The sequence below is a fragment of the Aquarana catesbeiana genome, linkage group LG01, assembly GCF_042186555.1.
Source record: "Aquarana catesbeiana isolate 2022-GZ linkage group LG01, ASM4218655v1, whole genome shotgun sequence".
In the NCBI taxonomy this organism is placed as follows: domain Eukaryota; kingdom Metazoa; phylum Chordata; class Amphibia; order Anura; family Ranidae; genus Aquarana; species Aquarana catesbeiana.
Genome location: NC_133324.1, coordinates 541,767,555 through 541,790,031, shown reverse-complemented (window position 1 = coordinate 541,790,031; position 22,477 = coordinate 541,767,555). Strand labels below are relative to the sequence as shown.

Sequence of the window (22,477 nt, the reverse complement as noted above, 5' to 3'; positions counted from 1 at the left end):
ACTAGCGTCACCTGTGACACTAATACGGCGATCAGAAAAAAAGATTGCTTAGTGACACTGGCAACAGGGGATGAAAAGGTTAACTGGGGGGTGATCAAGGGTTAAACCTTTATTAGGGGGGTTAGGGGGGTATCCTAGACCTAAAGGGGCCTACCGCTAACTGCCCTAACACTTATAACAGTCACAAATGACACCAATGCAGTAATCATTAAAAAAAAAAAAACAACTGCTATTGGTGTCACTGTGACACAGACAATTACATCACTTCTTCCAATTACACGGCCATAAGATTAGAGACCCCTCGGCTCTCACCCACCTTGAAAAACTCTTTATCGCAGAAGAACCTACACCACACTTAGTCTCAGAACTTTATAAACTACTAGGCTCCTCATTCCCTAACACCACACCTGCTTTTATCAGACGCTGGGAAAAAGACCTGGGCATTGTATTTGCAAAGACAGACTTGACTCACTTATATCAACTTACTCATTCATCCTCAATAGAGTCCAAGACCCAGGAAACAAACTTTAAGCTACTATCCCGTTGGTATAGAGTACCTGCGGACTTGGCTCGCTTCTATCCTTCCACGTCCGAACTGTGTTGGAGAGGATGTGGACAGAGAGGAACACTGAAACACATATGGTGGGATTGCCCTCAAATTAAATCCTTTTGGGAAGATATACGAAACCAAATCAAAATAGTGACAGAGATAGAAATACCCTTCTCCCCGACCCACTTTCTCCTGCAGGTCCCCCCGATCTCACTACGAAAATACAAGAAAAGTGTGCTGCCGCATTTATTAAATGCGGCTAGGCGCCTGATCCCAATCCACTGGAAAAAACACACGATCCCCACACGTGCTGAGTGGATCAGAAAGGTCAGTGAGATCCGGGAGGCCGAGGATTGGGTGGCGACCAACAAAGGCCACAAGGATCGCTTCCATGACATCTGGATGTCATGGGCTGAATACACCTCGGACTCCACCACAGTGTCGTCTAGTCTAGACGTTGCACTACTGGAATTGGCAGACCCTACGCTCAGAGTACTTAGGCTAACAAAAACTCAACCCTGTAGGCAAGACCCTATAACCTGACCTACCCGAGGCATATCGAACCCAGCTCCGAGGGGTCCGTTGCGGAGGCAGAGGAAGCTTACCAGTATTTGCAGGTAACCTGACCCATCCCCTCTCCCCTTCCCATTTCCCCCCTTCCCTCTCCTACTCCCCCTTCCCCCCCTTATTGTATCCCTCCCACTCCCTTTTTTATTATTTCCTTCTTATTCTTGTGTCTCTCTATTTATTACTGTTATTTTGTTATAATACTAGGGAAACTCGAGCGAAATAGCTACGTATGGGCCGTGCAATATAGAACCGAAATCCGCTGGGGGAGATCTCTGGATTTCTAAGAGCTAGATAAATTCTACATAAACAAACCACTGTTGCGTGGTCACGGGGGCCTGTGTAGGAGTGGGAGGTGGACTGATGGAGGTTTTGGGCCCCCCCCTCCTGCCCCGGGCATGGGTCACTGGGCTATGTACCCCGCACATTCCAGAGCACCCCTCAACTCAAACACACCCTCGCGAGCCCCCAGGCTGGCCCCATATCATTTACATATTTCATGGAAAAATAGAGCTTCCTAAGCCCCTGACTACCCCCTTAGCGGGTCTCATAGAGTTATACCTAGATTAGCACCTTACATAGGTTAATAGTAATGTATGTGTTTGTTCAACTTATATATTGAAGATTGTTACTGATAAGACCCTGCGAGGCCATCGCCTACATCATGATTTGCACTGTTGGACATGCCATGTAATGTCTTGTTCTAAAAATAAAAAGTTATTATACAAAAAAAAGGGCCAAAATACGTCCCTGGGAATTACAGACCAGTTAGCCTAATATCAATAGTATGCAAGCTCTCGAAGGGGATGATAAGGGACTATATACAAAATTTTAGTAAGGAAAACTGTATCATTAGCAGTAATCAGCATGGATTCATTAAGAATCGTTCTTGCCAAACCAATCTATTAACCTTCTATGAGGAGGTGAGTTGCCATCTAGATAAAGGAAGGCCCGTAGACGTGGTGTATCTGGATTTTGCAGAAGCATTTGACGCAGTTCTCCATAAACATTTACTGTACAAAGTAAGGTCCATTGGCATGGACCATAGGGTAAGTACATGGATTGAAAACTGGCTACAAGGGCAAGTTCAGAGGATGGTGATAAATGGGGAATACTCGGAATGGTCAGGGGTGGGAAGTGGGGTCCCCCAGGGTTATGTGCTGGGACCAATCCTGTTTAATTTGTTCATAAACGACCTGGAGGATGGGGTAAACAGTTCAATCTCTGTATTTGCTAAGCAGGGCAATAACTTCTCCGCAGGATGTGAAAACCTTGCAAGAAGTTCTGAACAGATTAATGGGGTGGGCAACTACTTGGCAAATTAGGTTTAATGTAGAAAAATTTAAAATAATGCATTTGGGTGGCAAAAATATTAATGCAATATACTCACTAGGGGGTGAACCTCTGGGGGAATCTAGGATGGGAAAAGGACCTGGGGGTCCTAGTAGATGATAGGCTCAGCAATGGCATGCAATTCCAAGCTGCTGCTAACAAAGCAAACTGAATATCGGCATGCATTAAAATGGGGAATTAACTCCAGGGATAAAGCAATAATTCTCCCACTCTACAAAACTTTGGTCCAGCCTCACCTGGAGTATGCTGTCCAGTTCTGGGCACCAATCCTCAGGAAGGATGTACTGGAAATGAAGAGAGTACAAAGAAGGGCAACAAAGCTAATAAAGGGTCTGGAGGTTATTAGTTATGAAGAAAGATTGTGAGCACTGAACTTATTATCTCTGGAGAAGAGACGCTTGAGAGGGGATATGATTTCAAATTTACAAATACCATATTGGTGACCCCACAATAGGGATAAAACTTTTTAGCGGAAGGGAGTTTAATAAGACACGTGTCCACTCATTAAAATTAGAAGAAAAAAAAAGGTTTAACTACTTCAGCCCTGGAGGATTTGGCAGCTAAATGGAGCACTTTTTACAATTTGGCACTGCGCTGCTTTAACTGGTAATTGCGCGGTCATGCAGTGTTGTACCCAAACGAAATTTGCGTCCTTTTTTTCGCACAAATATAGCTTTCTTTTGATGGTATTTGATTGCCTCTGCGATTTTTATTTTTTGCGATATAAAACGGAAAAAGACCGAAAATTTAGAAAAATGATATTTTCTACTTTGTTATAAAAAAAATTAATAAACTCAATTTTAGTCATACATTTAGGCCAAAATGTATTCAGCCACATGTCTTTGGTATAAAAATGTCAATAAGCATATATTTATTGGTTTGCGCAAAAGTTATAGCGTCTACAAACTAGTGTACATTTTCTGGAATTTACGCAGCTTTTAGTTTAGGACTACCTATCTCATTTCTTGAGGTGCTAAAATGGCAGGGCAGTACAACCCCCCCTCCCCCCCAAATGACCCCATTTTGGAAAGTAGACACTCCAAGGAAATTGCTTTGAGGCATGTTGAGCCCATTGAATATTTTATTTTTTTGTCACAAGTGACAAATTACACAAAGTTGTCACTAAATGATATATTGCTCACACATGCCATGGTTATATGTGGAATTACACCCCACAATGCATTCTGCTGCTTCTCCTGAGTATGGGGATACCTTATGTGTGAGACTTTTTGGGAGCCTAGCCGCGTACAGGACCCCGAAAACTAAGCACCGCCTTCAGGCTTTCTAAAGGCGTAATTTTTGATTTCACTCCTCACTACCTATCACAGTTTCGAAGGACATAAAATGCCAAGATAGCACAAAGTTGTCACTAAACGATATATTGCTCAAACATGCCATGGACATATGTGGAATGACACCTTAAAATACATTCTGCTGCTTCTCCTGAGTACGGGGAGAGCCTAGCCGTGTACAGGACCCCGAAAACCAACCACCGCCTTCAGGCTTTCTAAGGGCGTAAAATGGTGATTTCACTTCCTCACTACCTATCACAGTTTCGGAGGCAATGAAATGACAAGATAGCGCAACCCTCCCCCCCAAATGACCCCATTTTGGAAAGTAGACACCCCAGGCTATTTGTTGATAGGCATGTTGAGTCCATGGAATATTTTATATTTTGCCACAAGTTGCGGGAAAATTACAATTAATTTTTTTACACAACATATTTTACACAACATTGATATATTGTTCAAACAGGGCACGGTTATATGTGGAATTACACTCCGAAATACATTCTGCTGCTCCTCCCGAGTACAGGGATACCACATGTGTGGAACTTTTTGGCAGTCTAACTGCGTACAGGACCCCGAAAACCAATCACCGCCTTCAGGCTTTCTAAGGGCGTACATTTTTGATTTCACTCCAAACTGCCTATCACAGTTTCGGAGGCCATGAAATGCCCAGATAGCACAACCCCCCCCCCCCAATGACCCTATTTTGGAAAGTAGACACCCCAAGCTATCTGCTGAGAGGCATGTTGAGTATTTTAAAGATCTCGTTTTTTGTCACAAAGTTTTGAAAATTGAAAAAAGGAAAAAAAAAAAAATTTCTTTTCTTTCTTCTTTCTCAAAAATAAATGCGATCTGCAAAATACCATGCCTCTTAGCAAATACCTTGGGGTGTCTACTTTCCAAAATGGTGTCATGGGGGGGGGGGTGCTTGTGATAGGTAGTGAGGAGTATAATCACAATTTTACGCCTTTAGAAATCCTGAAGATTGGTTTTGGGGTCCTGTACGCGTCTAGGATCCCAAAAAGTCCCACACATGTGGTATCCTCGTACACAGGAGAAGCAGCAGAATGTATTTTGGGGTGTTATTCCACATATACAGTCAGGTCCATAAATATTGGGACATCGACACAATTCAAATCTTTTTGGCTCTATACACCACCACAATGGATTTGAAATGAAACAAACAAGATGTGCTTTAACTGCAGACTTTCAGTTTTAATTTGAGGGTATTTTCATCCTAATCAGGTGAACGGTGTAGGAATTACAACAGTTTGTATAAGTTCCTCCCACTTTTTAAGGGACCAAAAGTAATGGGACAGATTAACAATCATCCATCAAACTTTCACTTTTTAATACTTGGTTGCAACTCCTTTGCAGTCAATTACAGCCTGAAGTCTGGAACGCATAGACATTACCAGACGCTTGGTTTCATCCCTGGTGATGCTCTGCCATGCCTCTAATGCAACTGTCTTCAGTTCCTGCTTGTTCTTGGGGAATTTTCCCTTCAGTTTTGTCTTCAGTAAGTGAAATGCATGCTCAATCGGATTCAGGTCAGGTGATTGACTTGGCCATTGCGTAGCATTCCACTTCTTTCCCTTAAAAAACTCTTTGGTTGCTTTCGCAGTATGCTTCGGGTCATTGTCCCATCTGCACTGTGAAGCGCCATCCAATGAGTTCTGAAGCATTTTGCTGAATATGAGCAGATAACGTTGCCCGAAAGACTTCAGAATTCATCCTGCTGAATTCACCTGCTGAATTCAATTCACTTCAGAATTCATCCTGCAGAATTCGTCAGCAGTCACATCATCAATAAATACAAAAGAACCAGTTCCATTGGCAGCCATACATGACTTCACCATGACATTACCACCACTATGCTTCACTGATGAGGTGGTATGCTTTGGATCATGAGCAGTTCCTTTCCTTCTCCATACTCTTCTCTTCGCATCACTCTGGTACAAGTTGATCTTGGTCTCATCTGTCCATAGGATGTTGTTCCAGAACTGTGAAGGCTTTTTTTATATGTTGTTTGGCAAACTCTAATCTGGCCTTCCTGTTTTTGAGCCTCACTAATGGTTTACATCTTGTGGTGAACCCTCTGTATTCACTCTGGTGAAGTCTTCTCTTGATTGTTGACTTTGACACACATACACCTACTTCCTGGAGAGTGTTCTTGAACTGGCCAACTGTTGTGAAGGGCGTTTTCTTCACCAGGGAAAGAATTCTTCGGTCATCCACCACAGTTGTTTTCCGTGGTCTTTTGGTGTTGCTGAGCTCACTGGTGCATTCTTTCTTTTTAAGGATGTTCCAAACAGTTGATTTGGCCACACCTAATGTTTTTGCTATCTCGCTGATGGGTTTGTTTTGTTTTTTCAACCTAATGATGGCTTGCTTCACTGATAGTGACAGCTCTTTGGATCTCATATTGAGAGTTGACAGCAACAGATTCCAAATGCAAATAGCACACTTGAAATGAACTCTGGACCTTTTATCTGCTCCTTGTAAATGGGATAATGAGGTAATAACACACACCTGGCCATGGAACAGCTGAGCAGCCAATTGTCCCATTACTTTTGGTCCCTTAAAAAGTGGGAGGCCCATATACAAACTGTTGTAATTCCTACACCGTTCACCTGATTTGGATGTAAATACCCTCAAATTAAAGCTGAAAGTCTGCAGCTAAAGCACATCTTGTCAGTTTCATTTCAAATCCATTGTGGTGGTGTATAGAGCCAAAAAGATTAGAATTGTGTCGATGTCCCAATATTTATGGACCTGACTGTAACCATGCCATGTTTGAACAATATATCATTTAGTGACCACTTTGTGTAAAAAGAAAAAAATATATAATTTTCCTGCAACTTGTGGCAAAATATAAAATATTCCATGGACTCAACATGCCTATCAGCAAATAGCTTGGGTGTCTATTTTCCAAAGAGGGGTCATTTGGGGGGTTTTGAACTGTCCTGGCATTTTATGCACAACATTTAGAAACTTATGTCACACATCACCCACTCTTCTAACCACTTGAAGACAAAGACCTTTCTGACACTTTCTTTACATGAAAAAAAATTTTTTGCAAGAAAATTACTTTACCCCAAACATCATATATTTTTTAAAGCAAAGGCCCTACAGATTAAAATGGTGGGTGTTGCATTTTTTTTTTTCACACAGTATTTGGGCAGCGATTTTTCAAACGCAATTTGGAAAAAACACACTTTTTTCCATTTTAATGCACTAAAACACACTATATTGCCCAGATGTTTGATGAAATAAAAAAGATGATCTTATGCCAAGTACATGGATAGTACATGGACAGAGACCAGCGCAATGTTTTTTTTTTTGTGTTTTTTTTTTCACATCTTGTACAGTTTCACAAAAGCATTGAGTGGATTTAAAGAGTCAAATACACAGCCATATGTATTCCCTCTTCATTGCTAAACATCCATAGCAGGATCTCTAAAAGTGTAGAAGGAAACAAAGGTGGTTGACATGAAAACATATTAGAACAATTTGATGTTGGGGAAAACTGTTAGAAATCTAAAAACAAAGAGCCAGCGCTTAAATGGTTAAAAGGCAGCAGCATGCAATTAGTGTCAATATACAAAACAATAAACCTTATTAAAAAAAAAAAAAAAAAAGATTCTGTATAGATTCTATAGTTATTCTAACTATATTGAACTTACAGTAAGAGTGGATCTTTATAAAGAGTAGGTAGTGATAATCTTTATAAATGCCCATAGTGTTAAAAACTTCAGGTATTTTTGCTGAAAACCACCATTGCTCAGCTCCATCAGAAAATGCTAGTAGCCTGTGTGTCTGGTTATATATCTGAGTTACAGATCCAGCAAAAGCATGACGCATACAAAGTCAAAATATGTTATCCCTATAGTTGTTATGGGTCAGTGACTCAAAATATTGAACACTAACCACCATGCAACTAGCATTTTTTAAAAAGAGAGGTCATCAAGATCCCGGTAAAATACACGTTATGTATTGTGGTTTTTTTGTGAATTACACTATTTGGGATAACGTTATTCTGTTTTTTCTTTTTTTACAGTGTTTCTTTGCCCAGGCTTGCTTAAAGGAGTTTACCAGAGTGAACATCTATTTGAATCTGATCACCAGTCAGGTGCTTGGTGCAAAGATCCGTTACAGGCATCTGATAAAATATACTATATGCCTTGGACTCCATATAGAACGGATACCTTAACTGAGTATTCTTCCAAAGATGACTTCATTGCTGGTCGTCCAACAACGACATATAAACTTCCTCATAGGGTGGATGGTACAGGCTTTGTTGTTTATGATGGGGCATTATTTTTCAATAAAGAACGTACCAGGAATATTGTCAAATTTGATCTTAGAACAAGAATTAAAAGTGGAGAGGCCATTATTGCAAGTGCCAATTATCATGACACCTCTCCATATAGGTGGGGTGGCAAATCAGATATTGATCTTGCAGTGGATGAAAATGGACTGTGGGTGATCTATGCAACAGAACAAAATAATGGGAAAATAGTAATTAGTCAGCTGAATCCTTACACATTGAGAATTGAAGGAACCTGGGATACAGCCTACGACAAAAGATCTGCATCAAATGCCTTCATGATCTGTGGAATATTATATGTGGTCAAATCTGTTTATGAAGATGATGACAATGAAGCCACTGGGAATAAGATCGATTACATTTATTTTACTGACCAAAATAGTGATTCATATGTAGATATACCATTTCCAAACTCTTATCAATACATTTCTGCTGTGGATTATAACCCTCGGGATAATTTGCTCTATGTGTGGAACAATTATCATGTTGTGAAATATTCCTTGGATTTTGGAATCTTGGACAGCAAAACAGGTATGTGTCACAAACTTTCTAGTATATTGCACTGAATAAGTGTGACAATCTAATCTCTGACATAATATTTGTATGTATCTCATGGTTTGTATAAAATATAAACTGTTTACCATGATCTGCAAACAACATGCAAAAAAGTTTAAGATTTCAATCGTGAAATCTAAAGCTGTAGTTAAAATACATCCAAACCTAATCACTAAAACTTATATCTTTAACACATGAATTCAATTTCACAAGAAATGTACAGTATATACAGCTTTCATTAAAATAATAATTGGTAATTCTGCAGCTGTGATGCTGCTCATTCATAAAAGGTACACACTGTTGTCTCCATAAAAAAGCTTGTGTTAAGTAGATATGCAGCTGCATATCATTGCTCATCTAATATCTATGCTCCTTAATAAAGAATACAGTGAGCACTATGCCATTCGTTTTCCTTCATGCCTTACTTTATTACATTATTATGTGAGTCCAGCTGGAATATGTTATCGAGAAAGATCCATCTATTGCTTTTTTTTTTTTTTTTTGCTGGATGCAATGTGCTTTAAGGGAACCTATTATTTTTAAACAAATGCATTACAAACTTAGCAAAAAAATTGCATCAGAAAAAAAACTTGAAAATATTTTTTTAGACATGGTATTCCAGGAGGAATAATATTTTCTAAAAGAAAAAAAGTGTCAGTTGTTTATTATGCACAATGCTTTAGCAGTTAGAATCTTTGAAAATTTCAAATTCTGTTGAAACAACCCAAGGAAAATAGAAAATATTGTTCCTCCTGGAATACCATGTTTAAAAAATGTTTTCAAGTTTTTCTGATGGAATTTATTTACCAAGTTTGGGATGCATTTGTGTAAAAATCATAGATTCCCTTAAAGCACATTGCATCAAGCAAAAAAAAAGCAATAGATGGACCTTTCTCAGATAACATATTCCAGCTAGACTCCAATAGTAATGCAATAAAGTAAGGCATAAAGGAAAACAAGTGGCATAGTGCTCACTGTATTCTTTATTAAGAAGCAAGGAGCGTATATTAAAAAAAACTAATAGATCAGAGTGCATATCATTAAAATTAACCATGTGGTATGACTGAGTAATAACACACAGCATAACCCAACTATTGTGTTTGTAATTCTGGATGATGACACTTAAACTACTCACAGAATGATGATGTCATCAGAAACAGGCTCTGTCTTATGTGTTACGTCCCTAGGGGACTTCTTCAGAGAATAATGCTGTATTTTGGTCATCAAGGGGAGGCATCATTTTGCCAAATTAACACTTTGTGGGAAACAAGCTCAATTGATCTCATATCGTTTAACAGGTCATTTTGCTAAGGTGAGCAGTGTGGCAGATGAAGACTATTGCACTGCACAGAGTGAGATAATATGATAAGAACACCTGATGATTCACTTGGGTTTGGACTTTTTATACACCAATGTTCAATATAGTTTTTTCATGCATCATAACATTTGCACATATTTGCTATATTAGCATGTGTTTTTTCATATTTTAAATCACTGAGGATTTTGTCTGGTATTATGAGCTATATGCATTTATATTCTATGTATTATGGTTTCACATTCACTTTTGAGACATTTTATATCAGAATTATTTTGCACTATTGGGCCTTATTGTTTTTTAATTTTGTAGGTATCTGTACTTACAATATATATCACAGAATTGTATGATGTGGATTTACACAGTTGTTAAGGATATCATCCTCATTTTAGGTTTCATATTTCATTTACAGTGGAGGTCTATAAAATTATTTATTTAGTGTTATTGCACCCAATTCTTTAGACTTTGATCTGTTGCACCTATATCTGTGGTTTTTGTTTTATAGCGCTGCACTGTTTGGTTGTTTTGTTGTTTGTATTAGGTGTAGTGAAAACACTTTCAGTGCTGGCTTGCTATTTAGGACAGGATACATGGATTTTGAGTTATTAGTTACATAGTTGGTAAGGTTGAATAAAGACATGAGTCCATCCAGTTCAACCTTGGTGTGTGTGTTCATAATCATTTCCTGCATCCCTGTATACTTTTTTTAAAGCTATCAATACTTCCTGCTGACACCACCGATTGTGGAAGTGAATTCCACATCATTGCCACCCTGACAGTAAAAAAACCCCTAGGTTAAACTTCTTTTCCAGTTTCATCATGTAGCCCCATGTCTTCTTACACTCCCTGAGACTGAATAGTTTATTCCCAATGCCAGAATCACTATTGAGGTATTTGTATATCACTATCATATCCCCTCTCAACCATCTCTTCTCCAGAAAGAATAAGTTTAGTGCTTTTAGTCGGTCCTCATAAATTAGGTCCTCCAGTCCCTTTATTAACTTTGTTGCCCTTCTCTGAACTCCCTCCAGTTCCCGCACCTCCCTCCTGAGGATTAGTAATCAGAATTGGAAAGAATACTCGGGATGTGGCCGAACCAGAGTTTTATAAAGTGGCAGAATTCTTTTATCTCTGGAGTAAATTCCCTTTTTAATGCATGTTAATAATCTGCTAGCTTTGCATTGCATGCCATTGCTAAGTCTGATCTACTAGGACCCCCAGATCTTTCTCCATCCTGGATTCCCCCAGTAGTTTTCACCCCAGCGAATAACTTGCATTAGCATTTTTAGCCCCCAAGTTCATTACTTTACATTTTTTTATATCAAACCTCATTTGCCATGTCTCATTTGCCATGTAGTTGCCCACCCCATTTTTATATCGTGGTCATTCAGTAAAGTTTCTATATCTTGCTGTGAAGTTATTTCCCTACGTAGCTTTGTGTCATCAGCAAACACTGCGATTGAGCTATTTATACCAACCTCTATATCATTTATGAAAAAAATCAAACAGAATTGGTCTCAGGACAGAGACTTGGGGTACCCCACTTACAACTCCAGACTAATCTGAGTATCCACTATTTATCACCACACCCCTATCACCAGTTTTCTATCCATGTACAAACCCTAAGGTCCATGCCGACAGACCTCAGTTGTTGAATTAAGTGTTTGTCACTTCAGTCAGCATGTGAGTGGACACGCGTGCTGACAGCTGAGTGGAGCTCTGGTATTCACTTCAGACCAATCCTTTGAGTACTACCTTTCTCCCGCCACGGATGTTTGGCTGACACCCAGCTGATCCCCAGCTTTATAGCCTCTCATAATTTGCTCAGCTGGTCCCTCTATAGTTGCCTGTCTGTTGGCTTGAGTGAACTGGAACTGGTCTGGTGTCTTCCCACTACCCGTGTCTTCCCGTTACGAATATTTATGGATATTTAGCTTATACCGAGCCCTCCCAGTCCTGACTTGTGAGAGGTCTTGTCGCTGCCTGTTCGTTTGCACTAGCTGACTCCCTAGCTTGCCTGCCTTGTCCTGCCATTCGTGCAGGCCCATCTCTCTGGCCCCCTGTCGGGTCTGCTGCTATTGACTGTTTGCCCAGCTGTCTCCTTGTTGCCGCGGTCACTGTGCCTTAAACTTTCCAGACCTCTCAAGGAGGGAAGTTTCTGAAATCCGCAAAATCAGCTGAGTGTCTGGAGCTGACAGGCGGCGTTATTGCAATGACACAGAGAAAGGAGGGAGCCGTAGCTGCTGCCATTGCATCAAACTCCAGCAAGCTGGAGGGCACGGGTGTGGTTGAGCTTCCCTCTCAACAGAGAACCACCACAAGGGCAGTGAAAGCTCAGGATATGGCTGCCCAACAGGAGAGCTGCAGCAGACCATCTTTTCCATACACCGAGCCTAAGCTGCAAAAGGTCGCTAATCAACCTGTGGGATCCGTTTTACTCCCTGATAAACATGATGCTCAAAGAGCCCCTCAATCTGCCGACACCGAATGGCCTTCTCTTCCCCCACCTGCTGTGAGTACTGTTCCCATAAACTGTAGTGAACAGGGATATATTTGGAAAGGAATATTTTTAAACCACAGTTTGCTGTGGAGCAAGCTCATCGGGCTCCTACCCAACATCTACTACCAGGGAATATTCCACGTCCATTTCTTATTCGTCTCCTGAACTACAGAGACAAGGAGACTCTATTGAGGAGGTTTAGGGCTTTAAACGATATCAGATATAATGGGTGTTAAAATTATGTGTTTTCCAGATTTTTCGCCGGAGGTTAAGAGACGGAAGGCGAACTTTCGGGAAATTAAGAAACAATTGCAACTTCTTGTGTTAAAATACTCTATGCTTTGTCCTGCCTGTCTGTGAGTGGTTCCTGATGACCGGGTGCAATTTTTTGAGTTGCCCCAAGAGGCACAGAACGGGATGGTTCATCAATTTGACACATACATACATACATACATACATATATCTTTATAAATGATATAGGGTCTGGGATTAACAGTACCATTTCTGTCTTTGCAGATGACACCAAGCTATGCAGTGGAATAACATCCTTACAGGATGTCTCCGGTTTACAAGCTGACATCAATGCACTTATTCACTTATGACATCTTATTCACTTTAAGGTCATCACAGAGGACAAGGGGGGCACTCTTTACGTTGTGGTAGTGTGATACCCCACCAGTGTATGGGTCCAGGATTCTCAACCAGGCAGGTTGAGAGTTTCCTCATTATTTAGTAATGTCCACTTTGGAACCTGGAGTCCGGGAATTTCTTAGAGATCGGAGTGGGATAAAATCCCCAGTCCTGGGTCCGGGATTTGAGACTCACCAGCACACTGTTTGTTCAGGTGTGTGTGGGCCTGATAGTAGAGTCAGGACCAGGGTTCTGGGCTCCACCCTCCCGAGGAGTCCAGGCTTGCAAGGGAGAACCCAGAGAGTGCAGGTGTGCACTGAAGTAGCCAGGGAATGCAGGCTGCACTGTGAAAGCCAGAGACCTGAGTCTGAGGTCGCTGACAGTAGTCAGGAGAGCTCTGTGTGGGAGCCTGAGCAGTGGTGCGTCTGCTGCTGAAGAGAGCCAGGTGGCTCTGTATTTTTGTTTGCAATAGCTGCATCTGTAAGCCAGGGGGCTGAATATCCTTTTATTTAAAGCTGAAGGTGAAAACCCCCTGAGAGGGAAACCACTTTTGTTTTTCGTTTCTGGAACTTTGTTTGTTATTCTTTTATAAAAGTGGGCCAAAAAGCCCTGAAAAGTAATCATCTGTGTGGACTGTTCTTGCTAGCGAGTGCTACACTTGAGCTAAACAAACCCCAAACTTTACAAGTGGTGCTTGGATGTGGGCAGAACTGGAGATCCCTGGAAAAAAGTAAGTTCATTTGTTTTATGAACAATGTTTGTGTGCATGAGACAGCACAATCTGTGTGTGCAGGTGAGGAAAGCTTGCATGAAGAGAAAAGCAACTTTCTTTAAAGTGACAGTGTTTCATTTTTTTGCTGGACGGCGCAAAAGTGTGGTGGAGTGACTGCGAAGATGAAGCAAGGGCTTGAGCCTGCCGGAGAGTATTGCAGACTGTTTTTTGCTACACCAACTCCAGTTAAAGGGGAAGTGCATGATGTTGCCCCTGGCAACACTGGTGCAAGCAGGCCAGCTATTAATGTGCAAAGTCCCAAGCTTACAAGAGGATGCAATTGGGGAAGCCCTGTTAAGGCTCTGAAGCAAGAGCGCTGTTTGCGGTGCAGAGAGTGGGGGCAGGTTGTCTCCAAGTGCCCTTTGTCTCAGTCTCCAATACAAGGTGACACGGCCAAAGTTCTGCAACAATGTTTGGGAAGCCTGATTTAAGTCCCAGGAGTCAGGCTGACCGAAAGTTTGAGAGGTATGTGGTTGCCCGTAGCAACGGCGGTGATGTCAAGTCTGCGGACCACTACGTGAGAAAAGTATTGCCGACAGAGGATCATGGCAAGTTGAAAGCAACAATGCTTCAAGGAGAGCAAAGTCGATGCGTTTGGGAGAGTCAGCAAAGTATAGCTGGAAGAGTGTCATCTCCCTTGGCAACGAGAGATCGGGTGTTAACCAGGAGGAGGAGCTACATTGGAGATGTGGTGCAGCGTCCCACTAAAGATATGTGCAGAAATGTACCATGCCTGGAATGTGGTCAACTGGGGCATGGAATCTTTTCTTGTCCCAGGTTGTGGAACATAGCTGGTGATAGTGCTACTGGTCAAAAGTCTTTTTTCTGCAAGCCCAGGTTCCTGTTTAAAAAGTGTTTACAGTCACCCCTGGCAACAGTGATGAAGTAGCTGTTGTGACTGCAGGGGGTGCGAAGGAGTCAGAAATGGCTGCTGCAATTTCATCCTGTGGCCACCAGGGAGAGTTGGCCAGTGAAAGTGCAACAAAGGATAGACCACGTACTCAAGTGAACATGGCAACCCCTGTTACAGTGATGGGTAAGACTGTTGCTGGTAAATGCACAAAGGAGACTGACTATGTGGCTGTGCACACTGGAGTGGTGGTGACCCCAAATGGGAGATCCACTGTCTGTGTGGAAAACGATTTGCCTTGCTACAGTGCCCTGTCCAGTGGGGAGGCAAGTGGTAAACTTGAATGTGACAATGTGATGGGTAAAACTGCTAATATTGTGTTGGCTAAAGTGAATGGTCCAGTTGCTAATGGGCTAGTGCAGCTCACTAGAGATAAAAACATTGCTGTGAATGCGTTTAAAGATGTGCTATCTCCCCTAGCAACTGTGATGAAGACCACAGAGGTGTCCCTAGAAACTCCCAGGGAGCTCTGCGTTTTGGAGCCGGAGGTTGCCTGGAACAGCTATGGTGCCACTATGAGGGATAAGAGGGTACCTGAACATTGTGATAACAGGATGTTAAATGTTAAAACTGAAATGTTTGAAAACACTCATGGTGGAAATAGGTTAATGCAGTCTGGCAATGACTGGTATGAAAGTATTCATGCGTTTAATGAAGTGCCACGAGACCAAGGTGGTGAGTGTGATATTGCAGCCTGCTCTGGTTAAAATGTATTGCCACAGTCTGGTTTGAACCAAAGTGATAAGTGCAATGTGTCTGTTGCTGAACCACTCTGTCCCTCTGGGTCTCCTTGTGCAGTAGGAGCGGCACTGTCTGGTACCTCGGGGAGCACAGAGATAACAGACTGGGACAGGTGGGCAAAAAGCCTGTTGGCTTTGTTGGAAAAGGCCTCTGCTGGTGAAAGTGAAGCAGACATGATTTCTTTGGTGCCAGATGAAGGACCTGCAGAGCAACTTATATGCAGGGGTGCACTTGCTACTGCAGATGATGTTGCTCATGAGATGGAAACGCCAAGTAAGGGTGAACGCACAGAAGAGGTCATGTCTGTGATCCACAAAGGGCCTAATGATGTGGTAATGGATGATGCCGTGCCAAATGAGCTGGTGTTGGTAGTGCCAGATGGCACGGCAATAAACAAAGCGATTGTAGTCACAGGTCCAAATGTTATTTTATGCGATGGTGGTCAGGAGTCAGGGCAGTTGTTGGCAGAGGATCTCATGCCAGTGAAGTTGGTGTATAGTGAAGCTGCCATAGACAACCACTCCGCTGGGCACAGTTCCTCTCCAGACACTGCCCTGTCGAACATGGGTGAAATGAAATATGACAAATACATTGATATTTCTGACCATGATGAAAAATGCAGTGCATTGTCAATTTGATGGTTTGGTTACCATGGGTGACAATAAAAATAATGGTAGACCTGATGGTCTTGGTCAAGTTGATCTGGTTGTAGAAAACCCTGAAAATTGTAATGAGCTAGGGAATGGTATGATTGATACAGAAGAGTAGGGATGAGCTTTGCGTTCGAGTCGAACCCATGTTCGACTCGAACATCGGCTGTTCGATCGTTCGCCGAATTGCGAACTATATGGGCCGCTCGCGCCAAATTCGTGTGCGTGTCATGGCCCATAATTCACTGCGGCATCGCAGTGCATTGCTGGCTGATGATTGGCCAAGCATGCGCTGTCAGTAGAGAGAGCTGTAATTGGCCAAAGCCAGGGTGGCTTTGGCCAATTATGGCTCAGGGGGTTTAGAACACGCCCCACACTATATAAGGCCGCCTGCACGGCGGCCCTGTGCAGTGTGTTCCGGCGTGCTTAGAGAGAGAGAGAGAGAGAGAGAGAGAGACAGTGTCATTTCATTTGAGTTAGCTAGATTAGACAGGACAGTCAGTGAGTTAGCTGCACTTACAGTGTATTGTGTGTATATATATATATATATATATATATGCATCCCAGGTGTTGTGTGTGTGTGTATACATTATATATATATATATATATATATATATATATATATATATATATATATATATATACACTGTATTCAGTTTAGCTAGATCCGTTCCTGTTATCTTCCTACTGACAGGCAGGCTTGTCTTGTTACAGTATTTACAGCTACCTGAAGAAAATTGCTGGTGTTCTTTTGATCCTATTAGTACCACAGTCAGGCAGCTAGACTATTTACAGTTAGTGTATTGCGTCCTCCTCACAGCGTTCAGTTAAAGCTACAAGTTAGTTTAGTGTGACCTCTGCACAGTGTTCAGCTAAAACTACAAGTTAGTGTAGTGCGTCCTCCTCACAGTGTTCAGCTAAAGCTACAAGTTAGTTTAGTGTGACCTCTGCACAGTGTTCAGCTAAAGCTACAAGTTAGGGTAGTGCGTCCTCCTCACAGTGTTCAGCTAAAGCTACAAGTTAGTGTAGTGCATCCTCCTCACAGTGTTCAGCTAAAACTACAAGTTAGTATAGTGCAACCTCTGCACAGTGTTCAGCTAAAGCTACATTTTAGTGTAGTGCGTCCTCCTCACAGTGTTCAGCTAAAGCTACAAGTTAGTTTAGTGTGACCTCTGAACAGTGTTCAGCTAAAGCTACAAGTTAGGGTAGTGCATCCTCCTCACAGTGTTCAGCTAAAGCTACAAGTTAGTGTAGTGCGTCCTCCTCACAGTGTTCAGCTAAAGCTACAAGTTAGTGTAGTGTGTCCTCTGAACAGTGTTCAGCTAAAGCTACAAGTTAATGTAGTGCGTCCTCCTCACAGTGTTCAGCTAAAGCTACAAGTTAGTGTAGTGCGTCCTCCACAGTGTTCAGCTAAAACTACAAGTTAGTGTAGTGCGACCTCTGTACAGTGTTCAGCTAAAGCTACAAGTTAGTGTAGTGTGTCCTCTGAACAGTGTTCAGCTAAAACTACAAGTTAATGTAGTGCGTCCTCCTCACAGTGTTCAGCTAAAACTACAAGTTAGTTTTTTGCGAGCTCTGCACAGTGTTCACCTAAAGCTACCTGTAGAAGGTTGTTGGTGTTTTCTAGATCCTATCACTAATGCAGGCAGCTAAATAAGCTACAAGTTATTTTTTTGCGAGCTCTGCACAGTGTTCACCTAAAGCTACCTGTAGAAGTTTGGTGGTGTTTTCCTGATCCTATCACTACCGCAGGCAGCTAAATAAGCTACAAGTTATTTTTTTGCGAGCTCTGCACAGTGTTCACCTAAAGCTACCTGTAGAAGGTTGGTGGTGTTTTCCTGATCCTATCACTACCGCAGGGAGCTAAATAAGCTACAAGTTAGTTTTTTGCGAGCTCTGCACAGTGTTCAGCTAAAACTACAAGTTAGTGTAGTGCAAGCTCTGCACAGTGTTCAGCTAAAGCTACCTGTAGAAGGTTGGTGGTGTTTTCCTGATCCTATCACTACCGCAGGCAGCTAAATAAGCTACAAGTTAGTTTTTTGTGAGTTCTGCACAGTGTTGGTTGGTTGGCAAGGTTGGTGGTGTTCTCATACTACAGGCAGGCAGTTGATTTTGCTAGCTGCAGTATCAGTATATATATATATATATATATATATATATATATCCCAGCTTAGTACAGCTACAGGCCATTAATATGTCTGGAAGGCCAACAAGGAGAGGCAGACAGTCACAAGCCAATAAAAGAGGGCAAGCAGGCTCTGTGTCTAGAGGCAACAGTGCTGGTCGTGGAGACGGTGCATCCTCATCAGCACGTGGCCGTGGGACATGCTTGGCCTTTTTTTCAGCAGCTGGCCGTGTTGAGCCGCAACATGCGGAAGACTTGGTCGAGTGGATGACCAAGCCGTCCTCATCCTCCTCATCCTCTCTCACCCATGCTCAGGGTACTTTGGCAAAGCAGCTGCCAACACGGCCTCTTCCCTCGGCTCAATGGCATCAGTGACTCCTTCCCTAGCCCCACCATGGTCTCCTGAGGAGTCCCTCGAACTGTTTGACCACAGTGTTGGGTACATGCTCCAGGAGTATGCCCAGCATTTAGAAGGCTCTGATGATGATACTGAGCTAGATGAAGGCAGTAACGTGAGCACGGACAGAGGGGGTGCCCAAGAAGGACAGCAATCTGGCAGTCATGCTCCCCCTTCTGCAGCATACTGCCAGGTTTGCTCCAGTGATGAGGAGGGAGGGGATGATGAGGTCGCTGACTCAACGTGGGTGCCTGATAGGAGAGAGGAGGAGGAGAAGGAGGCACATCACCAACGAGGCAGGATGCCCTCCAGGGGCCAGCCTAAGGGCAGCACACTGACTGCATCACACCCCAAAGCTCCGCATGTGCAGGGCGCTGCTGTCTCTGCGCGTTATTCCAAAAGTTCTTTGGTGTGGGCCTTTTTTGAGACGAGTGCATCAGATCACACCGCTGCTATTTGCAACATATGTCTCAAGAGTATCTCGCGTGGCCAAAACATCTCCCGCTTGGGCACCACATGCTTGACCAGACATATGTTGACCTGCCATGCAGTTCATTGGCAAGCGTATCTAAAAGACTCACACCAAAGAACAAAGAGGACCTCTCCTTGCTCCTCATCAGTTGAGATCTCCAACCCCACTATACCTTCAGTCCTCTCTGAGACCTGCACTGAGAGGAATGAAGGTGTAGAATTAGGTGTGTCACAGCCAAGTACTTGTGGGCAATCTGCTTTCGGTACACCGACGTCAGATTGTACCAGGCAAATCTCCCTGCCCCAGCTGCTGCACCGCCGAAAGAAGTTCGCTCCCAGCCATCCACATGCCCAGCGGTTGAATGCTAGCTTGGCAAAATTGCTAGCACTTCAACTGCTGCCTTTTCAGTTGGTAGACTCTGCCCCCTTCCGTGAGTTTGTGGAATGTGCGGTTCCTCAGTGGCAGGTACCCAAACGCCACTTTTTCTCACAGAAGTCGATTCTGGCTCTCTACCAGCATGTGGAAGGCAATGTCTTGGCCTCGCTGGACAGGGCAGTCAGCGGTAAGGTGCATATTACCACTGACTCATGGTCCTGCAGGCATGGACAGGGACGTTACCTAAGTTTTACCGCACATTGGGTGACTCTGCTGGCAGCTGGGAAGGATGCAGGACAAGGTGCAGTAGTGTTGGAGGTTGTTCCGCCACCACGCCTCCAAAATGCCACTACTAATGATTGTGACACACCTCTCTCCTCCACCCCCTCCTCTTCTTCTTCCTCCATGGCCTCTTCCTGTGCTTTGTCCTCGGAACCAGCGGTGCTCTGTAGCCGTTCAAGGGGCTACGCAAGTATGCAGGCCAAAGATGCCATGCGGTACTTGAGCTGGTGTGCTTGGGGGACAGGAAAACTGAGTGGGGGGACAGGAGCCACACTGGGGCAGAGGTTCTGTCAGCTCTGCAGGGGCAGATTCAGAGGTGGTTGATGCCATGCCAACTTAAGGCAGGAATGGTGGTTTGTGACAATGGCACCAACCTCCTCTCTGCCCTTCGACTGGGACAAATGACCCATGTGCTCTGTTTGGCTCACGTCCTTAACTTGGTGGTGCAGCGGTTCTTGGGCAGGTACCTGGGCTTACAGGATGTCCTGAGGCAGGCCAGGAAAGTCTGTGTGCATTTCCGGTCCGGAATATAATGCCAGTGCTCGGCTGGCAGACCTCCAAAAGGAGTTTAACCTGCCCAAGAACCGCCTAATCTGTGACATGCCCACCAGGTGGAACTCAACGTTGGCCATGCTGCAGCGGCTGCACACGCAGCAGAGGGCCATCAATGAGTACCTGTGCGACTATGGCACCAGGACAGGGTCAGGGTAGCTTGTTTTTTTTCCCCACGCCAGTAGGCCATTATCAGGGATGCATGCACTATCCTGCCACCATTTGAGGAGGCCACGAGGATGGTGAGCAGTGACAGTGCATGCATCAGTGACACTGCCCCCCTTGTCCACCTGTTGGAGCACACGCTGTGTGAAATAATGGACAGGGCACTTGAGGCAGAACAGAGGCAGGAAGAGGAGGACTTCCTTAGCTCTCAAGGCCCCCTTTATCCAGACAGTGTTCCTGCGTGCCCGCCGATCACACAGGAAGAGGACGAGGAGGAGGAGGAGGATTGTGTCAGTATGGAGGTGGAGCCTGGCACTCAGCATCAGCAGCAGTCTTTAAGGGATCAGTCCCAAGAAACACATGGACTTGTACGTTGCTGGGAGGAGGTGGCTGCGGACCATGTCGTCCTTAGTGACCCAGAGGACTCCGGACCGAATGCCTCAGCAAACCTACGCTGCATGGCCTCCCTGATCCTGCAAAGCCTGTGTAAGGATCCTCGTATTCGTGGTATCAAGAAGAAGGACCAATACTGGCTGGCAACTCTCCTTGATCCACATTACAAGGGTAAGGTTGCGGACCTTATCTTGCCGTCGCAGAGGGAGCAGAGGATGAAACATCTTCGGGAGGCCTTGCAGAAAGGTCTGTGCAACGCGTTCCCAGAGACTGGGAGGTTACAAACTCCTGTTTCTGGACAACGTGTTGCTGAGGCTTCGGTCAGTCAAAGAAGGAGCGGTGGAGAAGGTGGCCGTCTGACCGATGCGTTCAGACAATTTTTTAGTCCGCAGCGCCAAGGTATGATCGGTTCCAGCAACCATCGCCAGCGTCTGTTTTACATGGTGCAGGAATACCTAGGGGCAAGATCTGACTTGGACACCTTTCCCACCGAAAATCCTCTGGGTTACTGGGTCTTGAGGATGGATCACTGGCCAGAGCTTGCACAGTATGCAATTGAGCTACTGGCCTGTCCTGCATCCAGCGTTCTTTCGGAACGCACATTCAGTGCTGCTGGAGGCTTTGTAACCGATCATAGGGTGCGTCTGTCCACCAACTCGGTCGATCGACTGACCTTCATAAAAATGAATCAGTCTTGGATTACCACCAGCTACCAAGCACCTGATGCTGATGTAACCGAATAATTTTTTTTGAAATGTCAGAACCCTTCAAAGACTGCTTATGCTGATGCTGAGTGACTATCCTCAGTAATTATCCTCTTCCTCCTCAATGATCACGCTGATAGCTTGTAAGAACATTTTTGGTTCTGGGCGCCGCCACCAGTGCCTAAGGCCCAATTTTTCAGCCCCTGTTTAACAGGGGCATGTAATTACAATTTTTGATGCAATACTTTGCAGCAGGGCTCGTTCCTGCGTTCCAACTAGAGTATCTGTGAGGGGTTGCAGTGTTGTAGCACCAGTGCCTAAGGCCCAATTTTTCAGCCCCTGTTTAACGGGCGTGTAATTACAATTTTTGATGCAATACTTTGCAGCAGGGCTTGTTCCTGCGTTCCAACTAGAGTATCTGTGAGGGGTTGCAGTGTTGTGGCACCAGCACCAGTGCCTAAGGCCCAATTTTTCAGCCCCTGTTCAACAGGGGCATGTAATTACAATTCTTGATCTAATATTTCATGGCAGGGCCCGTTTCTGTGCCCACCAAGAGCGAGTGAGGACTTACAGTGTTGTGGCACCAGCACCACCACCACCAAAGGCCCAATTTTTCTGCCCCTGTTCAACAGGGGCATGTAATTACAATTCTTGATCTAATATTTCACAGCAGGGCCCTGAGAGGGCTTACAGTGTTTTATAGGGCAGGCCCCTACGTTCAAACATCCAACTTACAAACCACTCCTACTTGCAAACGGAAGGAGACAGCAGGAAGTGAGATGAAATCTACCCCTAGGAAGGGAAATTCTCTCCTGTAAGAGTTAATATGGGAAAAACATTTATCCTTTCC

At 43.8% G+C, this 22,477-nt stretch overlaps 1 protein-coding gene across 13 annotated transcripts in view; it reads left to right on the top strand.

The window, feature by feature from the left end:
* Positions 1-22,477, top strand: part of ADGRL3 (adhesion G protein-coupled receptor L3) — a 1,522,275-nt gene that overhangs the window by 521,105 nt on the left and 978,693 nt on the right. For all 13 annotated transcript variants that reach the window (XM_073595048.1, XM_073595046.1, XM_073595028.1 and 10 more), the window contains one exon: positions 7,820-8,620. In XM_073595048.1, coding sequence (XP_073451149.1) covers positions 7,820-8,620 — 801 coding nt within the window. The remainder of the gene's footprint in view (positions 1-7,819; positions 8,621-22,477) is intronic.